The 23,550-nt window shown below is 34.9% G+C and overlaps 1 protein-coding gene across 37 annotated transcripts in view; it reads right to left on the reverse strand.

Annotated features, from left to right (window-relative positions):
* Positions 1-23,550, reverse strand: part of RIMS2 (regulating synaptic membrane exocytosis 2) — an 821,462-nt gene that overhangs the window by 431,877 nt on the left and 366,035 nt on the right. For all 37 annotated transcript variants that reach the window (XM_056823206.1, XM_056823209.1, XM_056823211.1 and 34 more), the window contains one exon: positions 18,822-19,744. In XM_056823206.1, the coding sequence (XP_056679184.1) occupies positions 18,822-19,744 (923 nt within the window). The remainder of the gene's footprint in view (positions 1-18,821; positions 19,745-23,550) is intronic.

The raw sequence follows: 23,550 nt of genomic DNA on the forward strand, positions 1-23,550 counted from the left end.
AAAGCAGAAGAGTAGTTGGGGTAGACAATTGGAGTTAGATAAATTACACAGAGTCACAAAGCCAGGAAGTATCTGAGGTCAGCTCTGAACATAAGATCTCTGGTCTTGAGGCCTGGCTCTCTATCCACTGAGTCACCTTGATGCCCCTCATGTAGATTTTTTACAGATGAATGTACTTTCTTCTAGGTCTTTTTACCTAATCAAATACTAGCCAACACTGTAACTATTTGTAATCCATATTTTCTATGTGACAGGCCCTCTTCCTAAATCAATTATACATATGCTGAATGATATTCCCTGTACTACTTCTTTTTTAAAATTTTATTTAGTCAATTTCAAACACTATTCCTTGGTTACAAAAATCATTTTCTATTCCTCCCTCCACTCCCCCCCACACCTCCCAAAGCCGATGCACAATTCCACTGGGTATTACATGTATCCTTATTCAGAACCCATTTGCATGTTTTTGGTGTTTACACTAGAATGTTCATTTAGAGTCTACATTCCTAGCCATATCCCCTAGACCCATGTAATCAAGAAGTTTTTCTTTAGTGTTTTTACACCCATAGTTTTTCCTCTGAATGTGGATAGTGCTCTTTCTCGTAGATCCCTCCAAGTTGTTCAGAACCACTGCATTGCCACTAATGCAGAAGTCCATTACATTTGATTGTACCACAGTGTATCAGTCTCTTTGTACAATGTTTCCCTGGTTCTGCTCCTTTTGCTCTGCATGACTTCCTGGAGGTTGTTCCAGATCCCATAGAATTCCTCCAGTTTATTATTCCTTTGAGCACAATAGTATTCCATCACCAACATATACCATGATTTGTTCAGCCATTCCCCATTTGAAGGGCAGCTCCTCATTTTCCAATTTTTGGCCACCACAAAGAGAGCAGCTATGAATATTCTTGTACATGTCTTTTTCCTTATTATCTCTTTGGGGTACAAACCCAGCAGTGGTATGGCTGGATCAAAGGGCAGACAGTCTTTTAGTGCCTTTGGGCATAGTTCCAAATTGCCCTCCAGAATTCTTGGATCAATTCACAACTCCACCAACAATGAATTAATGTCCCGACTTTGCCACATCCCCTACAACATTCATTACTTTCCATTGCTGTCATGTTAGCCAATCTGCTAGGGGTGGGGTGGTACCTCAGAGTTGTTTTGATTTACATCTCTCTGATTGTAAGAGATTTAGAATACTTTTTCATGTGTTTAATGATAGTTTTGATTTCTCTGACTGAAAATTGCCTATTCATGTCCCTTGCCTATTTATCAATTGGAGAATGGCTTGATTTTTTGTACAATTGATTTAACTCTTTGTAAATTTGAGTAATTAGACCTTTGTCAGAGGTTTCTGTTATAAAGATTGTTTCCCAATTTATTATTTCCCTTCTAATTTTGGTTACATTGGTTTTGTTTGTACCAAACCTTTTTAATTTGATGAAATCAAAATTATTTATTTTACATTTTGTGACTCTTTCTGAGTCTTGCTTGGTTTTAAAATCTTTCCTTTCCCAAAGGTTTTATATGTATACTATTCTGTGTTCACTTAATTTACTTATAGTTCATTCTTTATGTTCAAGTCATTCACCCATTCTGAATTTATCTTGGTGTAGGGTGTGAGATGTTGATCCAAACCTAGTCTCTGCCACACTGTCTTCCAATTTTCCTAGCAGTTTTTATCAAATAGTGGATTTTTGTCCCAAAAGCTGGGATCTTTGGGTTTGTCATAGACTGTCTTGCTGAGGTCTCTTACCCCAAGTCTATTCACAGATCCTCCTTTCTGTCTTTAAGCCAGTATCATATTATTTTGATGACCACTGCTTTATAGTATAGTTTGAGATCTGGTACTGCTAGACCACCTTCCTTCACATTTTTTCCATTATTTCCCTGGATATCCTTGATCATTTGTTCTTCCAAATGAACTTTGCTTTACTTTTTTTCCAATTCAGGAAAAAAAAGTTTTTTGGTGGTTCAATGGGCATGAAACTAAATAAGTAAATAAGTTTTTGGTAGGATTGTCATTTTTATTATGTTATCTTGTCCTACCCATGAGCAGTTAATGTTTTTCCAATTGTTTAGATCTAGTTTTAATTGAGTAGAAAGTGTTTTGTAGTTGTGTTCATATAGTTCCTGTGTTTTTCTCAGCAGATAGAATCCTAAGTATTTTATATTGTCTAGGGTGATTTTAAATGGAATTTCTCTTTCTAATTCTTGCTACTGAGATGTGTTGGAGATATATAGAAATTCTGATAACTTATGTGGGTTTATTTTGTATACTGCAACTTTGCTAATTGTTGATTATTTACACTAGCTTTTTAGTTGATTCTCTAGGATTCATTAAGTAGACTATCATATCATCTGCAAAGAGTGATAGCTTGGCCTCTTCAATGCCAAATTTAATACCTTCAGTTTCTTTTTCTTCTCTAATTGCTATAGCTAGTGTTTCTAGTACAATGTTAAAAAATAACGGTAATAATGGGCATCCTTGTTTCACTCCTGATCTTATTGGGAATGCACCTAGTTTATCCCCATTGCAGATTATGTTAGCTTATGGTTTTAGATAAATAATGTTTATTATTTTTAGGAATGACCCTTCTATTCCTATGCTTTCTAGTATTTTCAATAGGAATGAGTGTTGCATTTTGTCAAAGGCTTTTTCTGTGTCTATTGAGATAATTATGTGAATTTTGTTGGTTTGCTTGTGGATATGGTCAATTATGTGGATGGTGTTCCTAATATAGAACCATCCTTGCATTCCTGGTATAAATCCCACCTGATCATAGTGAATATAATAACTCCTGATCACTTGCTAGAATCTTTTTGCTAGTTTCCTATTTAAGATTTTTGTATCTGTGTTCATTAAGGAGATCCATCTGTAGTTTTCTTTCATCATTTTTGACCTGCCTGGCTTTGGAATCAGTACCATATTTGTGTTATGAAAGGAATTTGGTAGAACTCCCTCTTTGGTTATTATGTCAAATAGATTGTATAGTATTGGGATTAGCTGTTCTTTGAATGTTTGATAGAATTCACTTGTGAATTCATCAGGCCCTGGGGATTTTTTCTTAGGGAGTTCTTTGATGGCTTGCTCAATTTCTTTTTCTGATATGGGATTAAGTATACTATTTCTTCTGTTGATCAAGGCAATTTATATTTTTGTAAATATTCATCCATATCACCTAGATTGGCATATTTATTGCCATATAATTGGGTAAAATAGTTCTTAATGATTGTCTTAATTTCCTCTTCATTGGAGGTGAGGTCTCCCTTTTCATCTCAGATACTGTTAATTTGGTTTTCTTCTTTCCTTTTTTATTAGCTTGACTAGTACTTTGTCTATTTTGTTTTTACAAAATACCAGCTTCTAGTTTTATTTATTATTCAATAGTTCTTTCACTTTTGGTTTCATTAATTTCTCCCTTAATTGTTAAAATCTCTTAAAGTTTTCTTCAGGGGGTTTTAATTTGTTCATTTTCAAGTTTTGGGATTTGCATGTCCATTTCATTGACCTCTTCCCTCTCTAATTTGTTAACATATGAACTCAAGGATATAAATTTTCCCCTGAGTACTGCTTTGGTTGCATCCCATAAATTTTGAATGGATGGCTCATCATTGTAATTTTCTTCAATGAAATTATTAATTGTTTCTATGAGTTGTTCTCTAACCAATTTTGGAGAATCATATTACTTAATTTCCAATTAATTTTTGATTTGGCTCTCATGTACCCTTAGTGATCATTATTTTCATTGCGTTATGATCTGAAAAGGTTGCATTTATTATTTCTGCTTTTCTGCATTTGTTTGCCATGTTTTTATGCCCTAGTACATGTTCAATATATGTGAATGTACCATGTGCTGATGAAAAGGTGTATCCCTTTTTCTCCGTATTTATTTTTCTCCATATATCTATTAACACTAATTTTTCTAAGATTTCATTCACATCTTTTACCTCTTTCTAATTTACTTTTTTATTTTATTTATCTAAATTTGATTTTGGTAGGTTCAGGTCTCCCACTAGTATACTTTTACTATGTATTTCCTCCTTCAATTCCACTAGTTTCTCCTTTAGAAATTTGGATGCTATACCATTTGGTGCATACATGTTGATTATTGATATTTCCTCATTGTCTATACTTCTTTTTATCAGGATGTATTTATCTTCCCTATCCCTTTTAATCAGATCTATTTTTACTTTGGCTTTGTCAGATATCATGATTGCAACTCCTGCCTTTTTTCTGTCAGTTGAGGCCCAATAGGTTTTGCCCCAACCTTTAATTCTAACCTTGTAAGTATCTACCTGCCTCAGGTGTTTCTTATAGACAACATATGGTAGGATTTTGGATTCTAATCCACTCTCCTATTTGTTTTCATTTTATCGGTGAGTTCATCCCATTCACGTTTAAAGTTATGGTTGTTACTTGTGTATTCCCTAACATTTTGATATCCTCTCCTAGTTCTTTCCTTTCTTCTTTTGCTATATCCTTTTAAACCAGTGGTGGTTTTGCATCAAAAAAATATTTTTTAAAAAATGCAAATGTTCTGTGTTAATGCTCTGTGGTTTTGAATATTGGAGCTTTGAAATCTCTGAAGAAGTAAATTTATAACAATAGACAAAAGTGTCTATTGCACAAACTGATAGAAAGCCCATTGAACATGTGTATCTTGGAATAGATTAATTAAAAAGCAATTACTATATTCAAAGAACTGTTTTAAGTGCAAGGAATACAAATTACAAAGAAAGTCCCTACTTCAAGGAATTCACATTCTAAAAGAGAAAGATAATCCATAGAAGTTTCAACTTCAAGTTGAATCAGAAAATCTTATGGTCAATAGTGTAAAGCAGCAAAGAAGATGGTAATGTAGTTTCATTAATGTCAATTCCACCAATAAAGTTATATTAGTTCATAATGTTGAATTATTTTACAATTCCAAGGACTTTGGTAAAAGAAGATCCTAGGAGAAAGCAAGCAAAAGCAAGAAAGCAAAAGCAGCTAAAACACCAACAACATCTGACATTGTGTACCATATTTTGTACAAAGAGTCCCTCATATCTCCAAGAAAATTAGGAAAGTGAATTTTTCTTCTGGTTTCAAAATTGATTATTTCACCATTATGATTATGGAGTGTTCAGCTTTATTTTTGTTATTTTGTGCTTACATTATGGCCATTATGTATATTGTTTTCCTGATTCTGTTACCTTTGCTCTCTATCAATCTATACAAATCTTCTTAATAATCCTATGAGTTCCTTATATTTCTCATTTCTTATAATAATAATAATACATTATGTTCCTATACCACAATGCTATAGATGGATATTCCAACCAGGAAAACAGAAAACTACAATAGAATGAGTATTGCATTTGGAATCAGGGGACCTGAGTATTCTTTCATTTAGTACCTGTTACTTTGGACAAGTAACTTAAATATTCTGGGTCTGTTTTCTCATTATTTTTTAAATGAGAGTAGGTATTAGATCAAATTACCTATCAGTTCTCTTCTGGCTATTAATCTATGTGTTCGGTCTCATATTGAGTATGAGTAGTCTATTAGAACGGATACTTGTGCTTGTCAAGTTGTAGTAAATAGATACTCTGGAGTCTGTTGTAATAACTAGATACTCTGGATTGACTAGAGAGATACTAGGGGAAACCTCAAGGTGCCTAGTTGTAATAGAGAGAGTGATATTAGGGGAATGCTTGAGGGTGTCTATCAATTCTCTGGATGGCTAATTGATCAATATCCCTACCCTCCTCCTCCCTCAATACCACCCTTCGCCACCCTCTCTGAAGCGTTTAGCTTTGCCCTTCCCCCTCCTTCCCTGAGTAGACTATGAAATTTATGAGGAAAAACTCTTTTCTCTTCCTTTCTCAAGTAAGGGGGTTTATTGGGAACAAAAGAACAAGGATGGAAATTGAGGTGAGAGGGATGGCATTATCCCTAATCTATAATGAGGGTTAGGACGATTTTGGGAAATATCAGTCCTGTCACAGCTGTGACACAAAAGTCTGTCAGGGAGATGGGAGGACAACTGTTTAATCTTTCTTCTTCCTTCAAACTCAGGTCTCAGAGACACCAATATCTTCTTCACCACACTTAGCCACCAACCAAAAGTTAATTTCTTCTCAGCCTAGCTGCAGAAGCTCCCCCAAGGGTCCTTCAGCCTAGGATAGAAGCTAACAGGGGTCCTGTTCAGAGCTTCTTCCCCCTCAGCCTGGCTTGACTCCAACTGTCTTTTCTGGGAACATGCTATTTGGAATGTGCTTTTTTGATTGACAGCTGATGTCCCCAGCTTTCTGCCTTACATGCATGAAAATTTTCTCTTCCTTCATGCCTCTTCCACATTCCTTCCTTTGTTTTTCTTTTTAAAAAAAGCACCTTGCATTTTTAATGATACTTACCTCTTATATAACTCTATTTATTCTTAACTCTGTACTATCTTATATATTCCCTTATCCCCCCAAAATAACAAAATCATAACTTATCTCAGCTATTCTGTCTACCTAGTGCCTAGCTGAGAATATGTGTAGGAAAATGGTAAGGGATTTACATGAACACGGTGTTTACATAACAAGCCATGAAACAATTTTTCAAATGATTCCAACAATTTCACTAACATTCAGAATATGCAATTGTCCTACATCCTAATATCTATAAATTTAACCAAGAAAATTCCTACCACTAACAAATACTAACTTACAATAACAATGTAATCTAACTTCTATACTTAAGAACTTCTATGTCTGTCTCTACTTTCCTAAGACTTGAACAAATTCACTAGGCTGTCACTATTATTAGTCATTAGAATATATTAATAAATTATTCTAATAAAATTAGTTTGTTAGTAACTTAGTATTTACATATGTACATCATTCTAGATTTCTGTGCAAACTCATGCAGATAAGAAATATCTTTATCTGTTTGAATTTTCCACAGAAATTTGCATCAGTGTGTCTTTTTGTTATGTAACTATGCATGTTGTATATTTACCCATTCCATGAGATATCTTCTTAAACTGTAATTCTATGCAGCATGTGCATGCATATATGTGATGTTAACATGTATGATGCATTCCTACACATCCTCATGATCAAAAGTTCCAAAATTTCATAGTCCTTCCATGTCCTTTTAGGTTGCTTGTATAAATTCTTTCATCATCTCTGGTCCTCCGTCTGGTCAACATGCCACTCTTCTGTCTTCTTTCACTTTTGATTCAAGACTTGTGTTCTTCAAATCAGGATCCACTGGAATAATCAGGAACCAGGAGCACCCGGAAGCAAACACAAACATGTATGCATGTAACATTTTTATGTGTGCATGCATGTAAGGGTGAAATTTATATGTGTATGGATGTAAGATGAAATATTCATGAATGTTTGTCAGAATTTATCAATAATTCTTCATGTTTGAAAGTAAGCATTACATGTATACATCTTCATGCATGTAAGTTTTACATATGTTTATCTTCATGCATACAAGTAAGCTATACATGTGCTCTTCATGGATGTATGTAAGCATTGTGCATAAGTTCTCAAGATTTTGCTAAGAATATGATTTCAAGTCTACTAATTCTTGTTTCACTTTTCACTAGGAGATTTATTGTATGTTTACTTTAGTTCTGTATCTTGAAGGATAGAATTTAGATATTTATGTATTCATTTGAAATAACATTGTTTCTCTTCTGTTACTATGGGTGGCTAGCAGAGACTATGTATAAAAATATAGAGAGGTTTTTTATTTTTATGGATGTTTATCTTTCAAATGCATATTTCTTTTTGTTTTACTGGCTTTTCTTTCTGGAACTGTACTATTTGCTTCAGGGGTGCTTTCCTGTTGTCATTTTAACATGCGCAGTGCTCTATTTTCTGTACTCCGGTGGCAAGTATTCCCATGTTTTTTTCTATGTTTTCATTAGGCTTACATTCACAAGGACTGCTTTTGATTTCTTCTTGGGCTATTCATGTTGCAGTTCATGACTAGAGTTTTTTTTCAGATGTCATTTGTATGTATCTTCACTGATGACATGATCACATTGTTGTGTCTAGTGATGTATCTGAAACTATGAAATATTATCTTCATGATATACCCTCTCTCTCCCTTCCCCCAATAGAGACTGTTTAAGGGAGAAGGTTGAAAGATATGGATAACCTTTTTCTTTCAGGTCTCAACTATAACTTGCTATTAAAGTCTTTGATAACAAATTCAACCAATGTGAATCCATGCTTCCATAGCATTCTAGATGTTTGTGCCTGTCTTAGTTATGAAGTTGGAGTTTTATGCTACAAGTTTAGAAGTATTCATGTTGTTGAATTACTTGTTCTTTTGCTAAAATAACATGTTTTCCATGCTACCTAAGACTAGTCTTCATTCTCATAAGGTTTTGTATGGCATGTTACCCTATGGAACTCCAACAAATCTTGGTTTCACTGTTACAGCAGGAATGGTACTTGTCATGTTTTTTGAAGTTAGAGAATAAAAGTGAAAATTGTGTATCTATCTCTTCCTCCTCCAGTTCTTTAATATGTTTCTTGATATCCACCTTCCCATTCAAAATCTATATGTATAAAAGCCATGTAATTAATCTAATTCCAATGTGATCTTTAGGATACTATTTAGCAAGCATTGTTTATTAGGAAAGTCATGGACTTAAACAATGAAATTGTTTAGTCATTCTGTTGTTCCCAGTTCTTCATGATTCTGTGCTGCCATTTCCTTCTTCAGTAGATTAAGACAATCAAGTAAAATGACTTGTCCAAGGTCACAAAGCTAGTAAGTGGCTAAGGTGAAATTTTAACTCAGGTATTCCTGACTCCAAGTCTGGGATACTATCCATTGGACTTTCTAGCTATCCCTGGAGTAAAGAGTCCTAGATTCAAATCCTGACTTCTTATTCTTTGTGTGATCTTAGTCAGATTACTCCATTCCTCTGAGACTCAATAACTTTATCTATGAAATGATAGCATTGAACAAGATGATTTCTAATGTCTCTTCTAACAATAAATCTTTAATGCTATGGAGGAAAATCATGGAATGCCACATACTCAAAAGATTTACACAGGGAATGGTGAATATATGCATTTTGATGATCATGCCAACTTTTACTTATATTTTCAAATTAGAAATAATGCAAAGGAAATCATTTAAGTTATTTAGGGCAACAAATGGAAGTAGGCTCTGCATAAATAAATAAATAAATAAATATATATATATATTATATATACATTTCTGTGTATATAATATATATATGCTTACAGAGAGACAGAATGAGTAACAGATGGACATTGGTTCAAGTCCCAGTGGATGATGTTTAGGAGATAATGAATAACCCTTGTAATGGAAGAAGTATGAATAATTTAAAGCTTGTATCAGCTGAAGAATATCTACAAAGATGAATTCATGGATTTTTCAAAGCATGAAAGTATTTAAATCAAAGTTAATTTCTGTTCCTCCAATTCATTTTTTTGTCATTCAGTCTTTTCCCATTTTCTTCAAATAGCCCAAAAGATAGATGCTTATTTTGCATTGAATCTCCCATTTTTTAGCATTCATGGAATGGTATAATTCATCACTTTCATATTTTAAGGACTATTTCCAGTAACTTCATTAATTAAAGATAACAAATTTAAGATGGAAGCAAGAAGATAATCAATTGTTAATAGTGCGGTTATTGACAATGACTAGACTCAGGAATAAATATAGATGATCTAAGCACAGGAATTAAGACTAAATAAAACCAGGCAAGTAATTCCAGCATTATTTGCTCATTAAGAAAAAGAAAGAGAAGCAGTTGAGAGAAGTTGAGGATAACCCAAAAGGAAGAATTTTTATGTTAAATTGTTTATTTGCAATTAGCAAAGTTCAAGGAGACACCCCACCTCTGAAATATTTTCTCAGAATTTAAAATTCTAAAATGTTGTGTATTCATTTGTTGGCAGGTTTTCTCTTGTGTTCTAGAACTTCCATGTAGCCTTCTAAATTTCAAAGAGACTTTAGAGGTAATTTAGTATAATAATCTCTACCTAATATCTTAACTTTGTTACAACATTCTTTGGCTGACTCCTACACAAAGCATGCAACCACTTCTTTAAATAATTTTAGTTCAACCTTTATCTGAAGCATGAAAACACAGCAAGTGATCATCTGGCCTTTTTTTAAAAGACCTCCATCAATGGGAAATTTACTGCTTTATTAAAGGCATTTTTCACATTCTTATTTTTTTCCCTTGGCAATTTTAGAAGTCGCTCATTTCCCTTGCCATTCCTACCAACCCCCATAAAAAAAAAAAAACTAAAAGAAAAAGGCTTAAAGAAACCTTATATTACTTTTGAAACTTTGACAATCAAATTAAGCATTGTGAAGTGCATTGCTCCATACAGACAAATTGCTTCCAATTTTGCCTCCTACTGCCACTCAGATAAGGAATTATTCATTCTCATTATGGTAGCAGATAGAGACAGAAATAAAAGATTTTTCCACTATACAAGGAGCAACATCTGTTATTAATTTTGAAATCTTTTGGCAGATGTATGTTATTTTCAATGTTGATTTCAGCCTTCCTGCATTTCTTTTCTTGAAAGTTTGAAATAAATTGAATAAAATGTTCAAATATCACCCATATTTCCACCTCATTTAGAGAATCCTATGTAAATTACATGGACACTAAGCCTATGTCATTTGGGATTTCCATAAGTTTTCAATGACAGGTCAAGATACACATATACAAGATGCCCAATACATATAAACAAGAATATGGACAAAGATTCTGAAATTTGATTGGGGCTATAAAATCAATTTACCGATATAAAAAATAATTCCTTATACTAAAAGTAATGGTGTCTGAGAAAGTAACTAGCTGATCTTTTACTTTAGGCAACTATGAAAGAAGGTGATAATTGAAATGTAATAACAGAATATGAAAAACAAGGTGAAGAAAATAAAGAGGGTTTATATAATTAAAGAATATTAGGGGTGTTTCTATTACAGGGGAAGGAGAAGACCAAAGAGAAAATGTTAACTCATTCCTATTCAACTAAGAACACAGACAATAAAGTAATAAAACTTCAATTTTAAAAATTCAATTGATCGTATTTGTGGAAATGTCACTTTTGACATGATAGCATAAAAGCTGACTAGGATAAAGCAGGGTTTAATTGTTTAGAAACAATGTGTATTCAAATAAGGAAAACAAAATAATGAACATCCTAGAGTTTTGAAGGAATTGATAAATAAGATTACAAAGCACTGGTCATTTAGAGGACTAAAAAAGAAAGCGAGAATAAAATAGAATTTAGAGAAATACTTATTATTTAAATGAGAGAAAAGTACAAAAGTTTTAAAGTCAAGTAAATCTCTTTTCATCTTTGTATCACTATCGTTAGGTGATTTATACATTTTTCTTTGTTTCAATAGCATACCTAGAAAACACAAGAACCAATTGTTAAGCTCTCAGAAAAATATGAAATACTAAGATACAACCAATAAACCTTTGGAAAATTTAAAATATAACTGACCAAATAAATATTGTTGAATGCTAGAATGTCAAGTTACATAGATACAAAGGAAAAATGAATATAATCTCTATCCCTTTTCTTTAATCCCCACAGCATTTTTGCATTGCTCTTCTGGTATATTACCCATATTTTGAGTATGTGGTCTAATTTCTTCTCTAAGGCTACAAACTCCTTTGGGACAGGGATTGAATCTTTCTAAGAAGCATATGCTTAGTATGGAAAGTATCTTAGAGATCATTTAGTCCAATCTTCTTCTTTTAAAAATAAGGAAATGGAGTACTTGAGAGTATATGTGACCTCTCCACTTTCCCATATCTGATTCTTCCATGATGCTTTACATTGTCCCTTTGACATGTTAGTAAATATTTATTAAATGAATATTGAATAAGTGAATTTTTAGACTTATAAAGATCAAAGAAAATTTTGTTAACTGGCTAGGAAAACATGGTCTAGAGGAAGGGCTCACTTCTTTCATATTTTTCATTCCCTAAAATTCTAACTCTAATATAATCATAAGGTTAGTTCTCAGAATGGTGAGCTCTATCCCAACTGTTCTGATTCTCATAGATTTTCTTTTTCTCAAAAATCTTCTATAGATGCTTCATGGAGTCATTAGGTTTCATAAAACATCATATGAAAACTGTTTCTAGAACTAATATCTAGTTCATATTCTATGTAGTATAGTGAACAGAAAGGAAAACTTAGAAATAAGATGAGTGCTTAAGTTCTGCCTCTCACATATAATGGCTGTGTGATGTTGTGCAAAGGATTTAATGTCTCAGTAACCCAGGTTACTTTCTAAGATTATAAGTTTCAAGGAAGGTGAAAAATTACATTGGAAAAGGTAGTTTTTCTTATATTTTTAAATACCTTATAAGTGGGCATCTAGGTGGCAGAATAGATAGAGCACGAGGCCTAAAGTGAGAAAGAACTAAGTTCAAAAATAGCCTCTGTTATAAGTAAGAGAGGGTATAGCATGAGAGGAGGATTTGCAGGGGATAGATGCAGAGGATGGAAGCAGAAAACAGGGAAAGAATTCTGAAATGTTGAAAAGAGGGTTGAGCTGAAAAACTGAGAAGCATCTAGGAGGCTTTGCTGCCAAGCTACCTGGTGGATTACCTTTACCTGTCCATTGCTGTTAAGACCTATGATTCCTGAGAAGATCCTCGAACTGAAGCTAGCCTAACTCAACATCCAGTCAAGTGCCACTGTTAGTGAGTGAGATCTAAGTTCATCCAGAATTGGGATCTTTCCATGGATCCTGCAAAGCTTATGTAATATTTATTGGGAAAGGAAATAGGAAGATTGGAAAACAGGGGGATAATGGGAGGTTTGTATGGGGTAATGAGGGGTTAAGGGAGAGAGGGTATATTGCTTGGTGAGGCAAGGGAGGGATATGCCCCCTGCTGAGAGGAAACAGCAGGGGTCCAATAAGGACGGTTTGTCTTTAAATGACTGAAACTGAAGTTCAGCTCCCTCTATGACCAGAAGAGATAGTCCACTTATCTGACTGCGGATTCAAATAATATAAAGTTTAATAATCCAGTTGGAATTGGAGTTTTTCCTTAGCTTCAGAGTATAGGGCCAGGCCCTAGAGGCTGGCGGAGGGTTTATCCCACTCCTTTCTACTCTTGTTGTTCTAATTCAGAATCTTAGCAATAGACAGAAAGCAAACAAGAACAATTCTAACCTTCAGAAGCCTGTGTCTTCAGGCTGAACCAAGAAGAGCATGCCACTCCAAACTAGGCTGACCAAGCTCCTCTCTCCTCCCAACCCCAGGACGCAAAACCTCTCCCGGCAGGAAGGAAGTGCTAGTCACAAGACCCAACTGCCACTCCCAGTTGGCCCTCCCACACACAAACTGTTAGTCTAGTTTCCTTTCCACACTTACCATAGACCAGCACCTTAATATCAACTAAGGGGGGGGGGGAGGGGGATTAGCGCAGAATTAGCTAGAGCAGGGACTAGGAATTTTAGATAATTGAGGTGAGGAGTAGTGTAGACCAACTCTGTGAAGACTCTCCTTGAGGAAACATTTACATCCTGGGGACTTTAATTAGAGAAAATTAGTATCAGGGTTACCTTGTCTCCATTTCAACCTTTCCCATGTTAATTAAAATACTTTCCCAGTTACTGAGTGGTCTGTGTGGGTCTGTTTGTTGATCTTAGACCAGGCTCTGCCCTGTTCTGAGTTTCTGTTGGCCTTCCCATCCACAGTTTATAACCTGATATTGGCCCAATACAATTCCTCCTATCCCATCCCCAAAACCACCTCCCTAAAACACCTCAGACATTTGGTATCTCTATGATTTAACCTAGTCACATAACCTAGTTTACTTCAGTTTCCTCATCTATAAAATGAGCTGGAGAAGGAAATGGCAAACTGCTCTATTATCTTTGCCAAGCAAATCTCAAAAAAGCCTACAAGGAGTTGGATATAATTGAAACAACAGAACAAAACCCTAGTTACTGTTATACAATTGACTTGTGATCATACATAAATTATTCTTATCAAAAACTGTATCAGTTTGAGGAACAGATGCAATGATAGGACTAAGAGCATTTAATTTACTTTTTTTAACGTTCATTGAGGAAAGTGAAAGTGTATTCTTCATCCTGCAGAACACAGAATGTGATGGTACTCATCACACCTAAAAAAGCCAAAGGGAATTTAAAGTAACCAGCAAGTTGGAGTTAAATTCATCAAGCCTAACTGATTATTATTAAATCAATAAAATGATCATGAATCAAAAATCAACAAGAAGAAAGTGTGGCTAGAAATGACAGAAAAATATTTGAAAAGCTGAGTGTGAGTGGGCAATAGAGTGCTGTTATGTAAAAAAACAGACATGAGATGGGGATATATAAACTGGATTATGCCATGCAAGAACCTGGAAATAATCCTTCTATATTTGGCCTTGGCTGATGCTATCTTCAGTACTAAAATGCAGCGTCCAGTACTGCTTTGCAGATTTTAAAGGATTTTGAGAACAAAAAAAAAAGAGGATGAAAAAGAGGAATATAAATGATGTTCCTGCAAGGGAAGGTTAAAAGATTTGAAGTTAGTTATACTGGAGAAGAAAGAGCTACTGAGATGACTGTCTGTAAATGCATAGGGATTATCAAAAAGAAGGATAGCTATGCCTATAGCTCAATAAATAGCCAAAGTCTGAGATGGGCTTAAAGGGCACCAAATGAGAATCTGGTTAAACATAATCAATAATCATTTATCAAGCTCTAACCATGCCACTTACTGTATTAGACAGGAGATTCCACTACAAAGAATGAAACAATCCTTATTCACAAGAAGCATACCAAGTGAATTAATGCAAAATATTTTTGGACAAGTTAGATTTATGGTGTACCTAGGACATCAAGTTTATCCCATCTGGTTTATCCCAATAGATAATTGGTGATGTGAAACTGAAGATCAGGGGAAAGAAAACAGAACTGAAGCATAGATCTAAGAGTCAGATACATAAAAGTGACAGTTAAATACATGGGAGCTAATGAGGTTACTAAGAGTATAGAGGGATAAAGCCTAGAACATGTGTAAAATAACCACAGTTAGGGAAAGGATATGGATGATAAACCAGAAAAGGAGTATGGAGGGTAGCCATACAGGAAGGCAGAAAATGAGGGGAAAATAGTCACAAAAATTTAAAGAGTAGAGAATATTCAGGATACCGGTGTGTTCAGCAGTGTCAAATGCAAGAGATAGGTCAAGAAGATAAAGACTAAAGAATTCCTAGACCATAAGTATGAAGAAACACTGAAACATACCAACAAGTTTGGTTATGAATTAATAATCCTTGGAACTTTATAAAAGAAGGGTATATAGCTATATTGGTGAACCGTGGCATGTGTGTTGGAGGGGCCTGCTCTCCTCACTGTCTCCACCATGCCTGAGTACATCTTTCACTTCACCCTACCCTTTGCCCAGCAATCCAATGGGTACCCTTCCTCCTTCTCCTGTCTTGGGTAAGGGGGCAGCTCACATGCAGCCTGAGGATGCTGCTTGAGCACTTTGTCTCTAAAAGGTTTTCCATCACTGATATATAGTGATGTGCTCCTCCAAGGGCACAAAGACTATTTAATCATTTAATTGAGACTACTCTCTCCAAACTTACTATCTTTTGACTGCCAAATCCAAAAGCCTATTCCAAATTATTTCTCAACAATCATGCCTTTCTTGGAAAAATTGACCCCATTAATGATCTCCTCGATTTTCTCTCCTCTCGAGGTTTTTGTGGCATTCTTCTCTCCTGGCTCTATTCACATTATTCTAACCACTTCTCAGCATCTTTAATCCAAGTCATGTCACTAAGTATGGGTATCCTCTATGGCTCTGTCCTGGACCTTCTCCTCTTGTCCCTCACTCATACATTAAATTAACTTCCCTATGCAGATGATTATTGAATCTATATATCTGCTCCTGAGTCCTCTCCTGAGCTTCAGTCTCATACTGCCAACTGTCTTTTGTACATTTCAAATTAGATGTTTTATCAGTATCAATCAATATGTCAAAAAAGAATTAATTATCTTTCCCCCAAACTCTTTCCTCTTCACATTTGTCCTATTAGACTCAAGGGAATCTACATCTTTCCATTTACCCAGGCTGTCATCATCAGTGCCTTCCTTAAATCCTCACTCTCACTTACCACATGTATCCAATCTGTGGTCAAATTTCATTTCTACCTTCACATCTTTCATATGTAATTCCTTCTCTAGATTTACACAGCCATCATCTGCATAGGGGAACTCTGCAATTATACTTCCTTTACACTGTATATACTTGGATGTATCTAGTTACTTGCATAATATCTCCTTCTATAGAATGTGAGCCCCTAGAAGGAAGGGAGCAGCTTTGAATTTTTTGTAATTTCCTGGTACCCCTAGAACTTTGCAAGGTGCCTGGTTCTTAATAAATGTTTTTTGATTGACTGATTCTTGACAGATACTGGAGAAATCCATGTCTCATTTACCATCTTAATGAGAAACATGGATATGGACAATTTCGAGTAATGTAACATGTACATTCCTGTCCATACAACTCTAATTTATAGGTAAGGATTGCTTTACTTGATTTTTTTTCAAAGTGAAATTACAGTTAATTGGTCAAACATGGAAAACAGCATGAGAATACTATGAAGTAACTGCATGATTCAGTTAAAGACAAAGATCATGGGATCAGATACCTACATTAGAAAGAAACCTCAGAGCCCATCTAGTCCAAATATGTAATTTTTTCAGATTAGGAAAATAAGTTTATGACATGCTGTATGATTTGTCCAAAGTCACATACAGAGTACAAGTCAAAGGTGGGATATGACCCATGGGATCCTCTGACTACAAGATTGTCTCTTTCTATTATACCATGATGCCCTCAAAGACATCATCCTTGATGCCCACTGCCATCCAAAGGTACCTCTTAAGAATATAGCTAAAGAATGTTGGAGGGGATGTGGCAAAGTTGGAATATTAATTCATTGCTGGTGGAGCTGTGAATTGATCCAAGAATTCTGGAGGGCAATTTGGAACTATGCCCAAAGGGCAATAAAAGACTATCTGCCCTTTGATCCAGCCATACCACTGCTGGGTTTGTACCCCAAAGAGATAATAAGGAAAAAGACATGTACAAAATATTCATAGTTGAATTTTTTGTGGTGGCAAAAAAAAATGGAAAATGTGGGGCTGTCCTTCAAATGGGGAATGGCTGAATAAATTGTGGTATATGTTGGTGATGAAATACTATTGTGCTCAAAGGAATAATAAAGTGGAGGAATTCTATGGGGACTGGAACAGCCTCCAGGAATTGATGCAGAGTGAGAGGAGCAGAACCAGGAAAACATTGTACACAGAGACTGATACACTGTGGTACAATTGAATGTAATGGACTTCTCCATTAGTAGCAATGCAATGACCCTGAACAACTCAGAGGAACCTATGAGAAAAACCACTATACACATCCAGAGGAAACACTATGGGAGTAAAAACACCAAAGAAAAACAACTGCTTGAATACATAGGTTGAAGGCATATTGTTGGGGATGTAGACTCTAAATGAACATCCTAGTGTAAACAACAACATAGAAATGGGTTCTGATCAAGGACACATGTAATACCAATGAAATTGCATGTTGGCTGTAGGAAGAGTGGGTGGAGGGGAAGGAGGGAAATAATGTGATTATTGTAACCAAGGAATAATGTTCTAAATTGACTAAATAAACTTATTCAAATGGAAAAAAATATATAGCTAAGGAATCCAGGAAATGTCAAACTGAGAATAGTGTCATGAAAGACATTTAGATTATTTTTAGGTTTACTTGATCTAGTTGCAATTTGTAGATGGTTTGGTTGGATACAGAAAATAAAATTTACCTGTCTTGGCTACCTGGAAAGTTGTTGCAGGGATCAAATGAGAAAATGAATAAGAAAGAGTTTTGAAAGCCACAAAATATTTATGGAAATACCAAGTATTACTTATAAATGGATTATTATCATTATCATTCAATAACCTTTAATTTTTCTGTAATTTACATATATGCTTCTTATTGTACTCTGTGCAACAAATGACTAATCCTAAGGATGCTGGCACCTGCAATAAATTTAGCCAAAATAAATGCTTCTGTTTTTTAATATATATTTTTATGTGGTGAGAAATTAGTTACTTTAACAAAGAATCTTAGAGATGGATGAGACCTTGGGGAAATATCGTATAAACCTTTATCATCCTCCATACAACCTTACATTTAAACTCTCCCAGATAGAGGAGAGTCTACCTTTTTTGTTCTCTTTTAATAGCTTTTTAGATATATGGAAAAATTTGGGTTCTGGAGATATTGCCATTGTTCAAATAAATAAAATTATTCTTTGCTCTAGGGCGAATCAATCACTAGGATGCTGATATTAATTTTCTACTTAAACTATAGGATCATATTTTTAAAAAATTTAAACCATCAAATGGCACTTGGAACAAATTTGCTGAGAAATATATAATCATATTAAAGAAGTAAACAGTTGATTGCTTAAAACAGAAACTAACTGAAGCCAAAATGCCTTCTCTTGTCTCTGAACATTACCACATACATGTTTTAATAATATACACTTTTGCAAAACTTGATATGTTCTTCATCCGAGTAATCTGAGACCTAAGATTCTAAAATATGCATTATTTACAATGGAATTTTATAAAATTAAGAGAATCCTGGTTATAAATATTTAGTCAATCCATAAAATCAAAGCAAGGAAATTAATATGTAATCAGTGAATAACAATGGTAACAAATGACTTAAAGACAGAACTTACCTTTTTCACTTACGCTCTCACTCTCAATCTCAACATCATCACAACTTGTATATTCTGGGGTGGAAGCTAATTCCTCTTCTGAGCTACTCAAGGAAACCTGCCTCATTTTACCTCCTTTCTTTGTTTTATGAGGCTTTGGTGGTGGAGGTCTTACTGACTCAGATTGATCTGAGCTAAGGGAATCATTCCTTAACATGGTTTCCATTTTTTCACGCTTTGTTTTCCTGACAGCAGAACTGGGATCTAAGTGGTGGGGTTTCCTTAATGAGTCAGTGCGCCTCATGTCAGGTCTATCAATAGGAATTGGACTCCTCCGAGGGGTAGGAGGGCTATGATTTGTGGTCCTCTGACGATTAGGACTAGGTCCCTGAGCTTCTCGAGTTCTTTCCATTGAATAAGAGCGCTGGTTTTCCATGGCTGCCCTGCGCTCTGAAGTAGACCTTTGCCTTGACTGCCTTTCCATTCTCAGCATAGGAATCCTAGAATCCTCAAGCTCTGTGTTGGCCAGTGAAACATCACTATGTCTTCGTTCATGTCGTGCTCGGGACACTTCAGCATGAATACGCATTTGTTCTTCATAAGGCTGTGGCTTTACTGGGTAACGAGCCAAATTAGGGTCACTTCGGTAACGTGCTTGGTATTCCTCCTCCCTCCTTTGTCTTTCATATTCATCCCTATTTTCTACATCCTCATCATCTATATACTCTTTGGAACGTCTGCGACTTCTCCTATTGGAGTCCCTATAATCTATATGCTCAGGTTCTTCAAATAATTGAGGTCCATGATGAGATCTCCTTTCTGCATAATCTGAAGGAGATCTAGGCATTGCACTGTCTGATGTAGCATACTGGGAATATTCGTCTCTCTCTTCCTGTTGATCGTATCTTCTATTCTGTTCTCTGGATATTGATGGGCTCCTTTTCCTAAACAGTTAAAGAAAACAGAAGGTAAGAAGAGTGACATTTACATTTTTTTTTAATTTCATAGTGATTCAGAGTAGGTGCAAATATAAAAATAAACCACATGTTAATTCAAAATGAGCTATGCTATATTCTTCTGATTTTAAAAGTTACATGATAACATTCAGTGGAAAATACTTCTATAAAACAAAATTGTTTCATGTTAATCAACTACATCAAGTCAATTGCTTCTACATTTCCATCTACAGTATAGCTGGACTTTCTTTAATAGACTGTGTCTCCCTATTAGAATGTAAGCTCTTTCGGAGAAAATACTATCCTTTCTAACTGTATCCCTAATACTTTGAGCAATGCTTTATACACATTAAGAAATTAATAAGTGCCTTTTCATTCATTAATTTATGAGCTTTCTTCTATTAAACAATTTCAAAAACTTGATTATGCCCTACCTTGCATGATTCTTTGTTTCCCTTTGCTGGGGTTATGTGACATTAGGCACATTGGTAAGCCTCTCAGAACCTCCTAGGCAACCCTCTAAGTCTATAGGTTGCTGAACAGTTGCTGAACTGTAGTAGTTCAAAGAGTTCCCTCATTGGAGTTCCCTCTATCATTGAAGTTACTGACGCAGAACCCAAAGCAAAATCTTGCATGAAATAAGACTATTGGAAGCAAAGATTTTATCTTTGATTTTTTTTGTACCCATATGATATTACAAAATCTTATGTGGCAGACACTCAGTAAATGCTAGTTTTGAATTTATTCTAGGTCATAGATTAGGACATAGATTTTTAAAAATAACATTAGTTGACTTTATATTGTACTTCTGGTTACCATTAACTTTCTCCATGTATGAAACTAAGTATCTTATCTTTCTTTTATAAACAATCTTTTCTGTATAACTTCTCTCTCTCTACTGCACCACCATATACTCCCAATGTCAGAAGTTTTGACCTTATCATCAGTGCTTCTATTTTCCATCACATCTCAAATCGAAGTCACTTACCAAGTTCTGTCATTTCTATTTTGGCAGCATGTCTCCCATCTGTTCTTTCTTCTCTGGCCCCATTGCCACAACCCTAATATAAGCTCTCATTGTCACCTGCCTCCCAGGCTCTCCCTCATGTTATTCATCTCTCATATAAGACAGATTTAACTTCCATATCTGTAGGACTGGTCCTGTCACTCATTTGCTCAAAAATATCCAATGGTTCCTTATTATCCAATAAGTAAAATTCAGATTCCCTTGTCTGGCGCTCAAGTCCATTGAAAATATGATATTCCCATATTTTCCCAGATTTTCATTATATTACTCTCTTCCATATACTGCATGCTTTAGCCAAACAGTACTAATTTATGCCTCTGTGAACATGCCCTGTGTCTTTATATATATATAACTTTGTTCGCATTGCTCAACTCATTACACCTCTATTAAGCCCCCACTGTGTGTGCAAGATGTACTAGATGATACAGAGACAAAAACAAAATAGTCTCAGATTTCAAAGAGTTTACTAATTAATTCCTATTTGTAGAATGTTCTCCCTTTCTTTTCTGTTAAATTCTCATCCAACATTAGAAGTTCATCTCAAACATTTCCTTCTTCATGAAGTCTTTTTACATTATCTGTTGATGATAACAATTTTTCCATGGAACTTTCTCCCCTGACCCCCAGGATTTTTTAGAACACTTTGCTCTGTACTTCTTTATCCCTAAATAGAGTTCATCAGGTATCTATCCTTGGGACTGTTCTGTATGTTTACTAATTACATGGATGATGTTATAGATGGAATGCTTATTAAATATCTTATTCAATATTATAGCATATATCTTTTATTCCTTATTAGACTGCAAGCTCAATAAGAGCAGAGGCTCCAGTTTACCTAAACTTTAGCTGTCTCTTACAAGCCTCTGCACCTAGTGCTTAGAATTTATTCATTCAGTAAGGATCTATTTAGTACTTATTATATATTGTAATTAATGGTTAGTTGAATTGAGTTAAATTTATTTAAATTAAAAATGCATTAACAAGATAACAATCTACAGCTTAGTAACCTGTCCAGTTACTGTCAACATTGTAAGTCATAGACATGAATTTTCATCAGGTAGTGGAAGAAAAAAAGATGAAAAAATAAAATTTTTGAAAGATTTGCTCTTTGTGTTAGATGCTATGGTTACAGAAAATGAAGAATAGTATAAATAAATAATTCTACTCAAAATATTTGAAAGGCTATAACATTACTAGAGGATTTGTAAAATTGTAACTTGAAGAAACAAATCATTTTCTTTCTCTGAGATATCAGAATTTTCTTCTTATTCTAGACACAATCAATCAATAAGCCAATGAGCATTGATTATACTCTTACTACACATCAAGCACAGCTATTCACTGGGGAGATGAAGACCAAAGATTATATTATTCTTGTTTTCAATAAACTTACTTTAGATCAGGTAAAGCAGTATATACCATCTTAATTCAGAAGCTTGTCATCCTTTGACTTGACCTATTGAAGTTCTATCCTAATTTGTGACCTCCCTGTCTCTCCTTTTTCTAATTAATCCTCCACATAGCTAAAATAAGTTATTTTCCTTAAGTACAAATCCAACTTGTCATTCCCCTACTCAATAAACTCCACTTGCTCCCTGTTTCTTCTAGAACAAAATATACTCTTAAAAAAACCTTACCTTCTATCTAATAATCAAAACTAAGCATTGGTTCCAAAGCAGAAGAGAGGCAAGGGCTAAGGAATAGGAATCAAGTGATTTGTCCAGATAGAAAAAACTTTATTTTAACACAAAGCCTCCCATCTCTAGGCCTGAATCTAAGTCCACTTAGACACCAAGATGCTCCCCACAAAAGTTAAATTCCTGTGGTTTGGAAAGCCCTTCACAACTTAACCCCAACCTGTCTAGTCTCCTTTCTAGTCTCATTATATAGTACTCCTTTTCTCATACTCTACAATCTTCCCTAACTGACCTTTTCTTCACACACGTGACATTTTCTCCCCTCTCTATCTTTGTATTTAATTAGGGTGGTGGCTGTGTGAACAGAGGACAGTGTTCAGATGTGAGACACGCCATGGTGGTAGAAACTGTAAAGTTTGGCAAGTAGATTTGTAGAGTGAGAAAGAATGAGAAGTTGACTATAACCCTAAGGTTAAGAGACTCTGAGACTAGAAACAAGGGATGTTCTCAACAGAAATAAGGAAGTTTGGTAGAGATTTACAGAGAAAGGTGAGTTCTGTTTTGGACATGCAGAATTTGAGATAATTTCAGAACATCTTGTTTGAAATACTAAAAGTCAATTAGTGAAATACGACTTGAGGTCAGAATAATGATTGGGACTTATTGGGAATATAAATCAGAGAATAAGCTGCCTAGAAATGAAAATTAAACAAATAGTAGCTGAGGTGACCAAAATATAGCATTGAGAGAAAAAGGTAGCAGGTCCAGGAAAGAATCTTGGGATACATTCAAATTTTGTGGGCATGATATGGATTATGAACCATCGAAGAAGATTGAGAAGGCAAAGTCAAAAAGGATAACAGAGAATACAGGAAGAGATGCTAATCAAGAGAGGGTAGTCAATTCCATCAAATGAAGCAGAAACCAAGAATAATAAGGACTGAGTTTTGTCAATTAAGATATCTTTGGAGAGAGCAGTTTTAGTTGAATATGGACAGAAGTGAGTGCAAAGGGCTGAGAAGTTATTTCAAGCACAAGGAGTGGAGGCAATCTGTGGACAGATTTTTTAAGAGTTAAAAGGATGAGAGATATACAATGATAGCTTGAGCAGATGGTAGAATCTACTGTAA

Source organism: Monodelphis domestica, chromosome 3 (genome assembly GCF_027887165.1).
Source record: "Monodelphis domestica isolate mMonDom1 chromosome 3, mMonDom1.pri, whole genome shotgun sequence".
NCBI lineage: Eukaryota > Metazoa > Chordata > Mammalia > Didelphimorphia > Didelphidae > Monodelphis > Monodelphis domestica.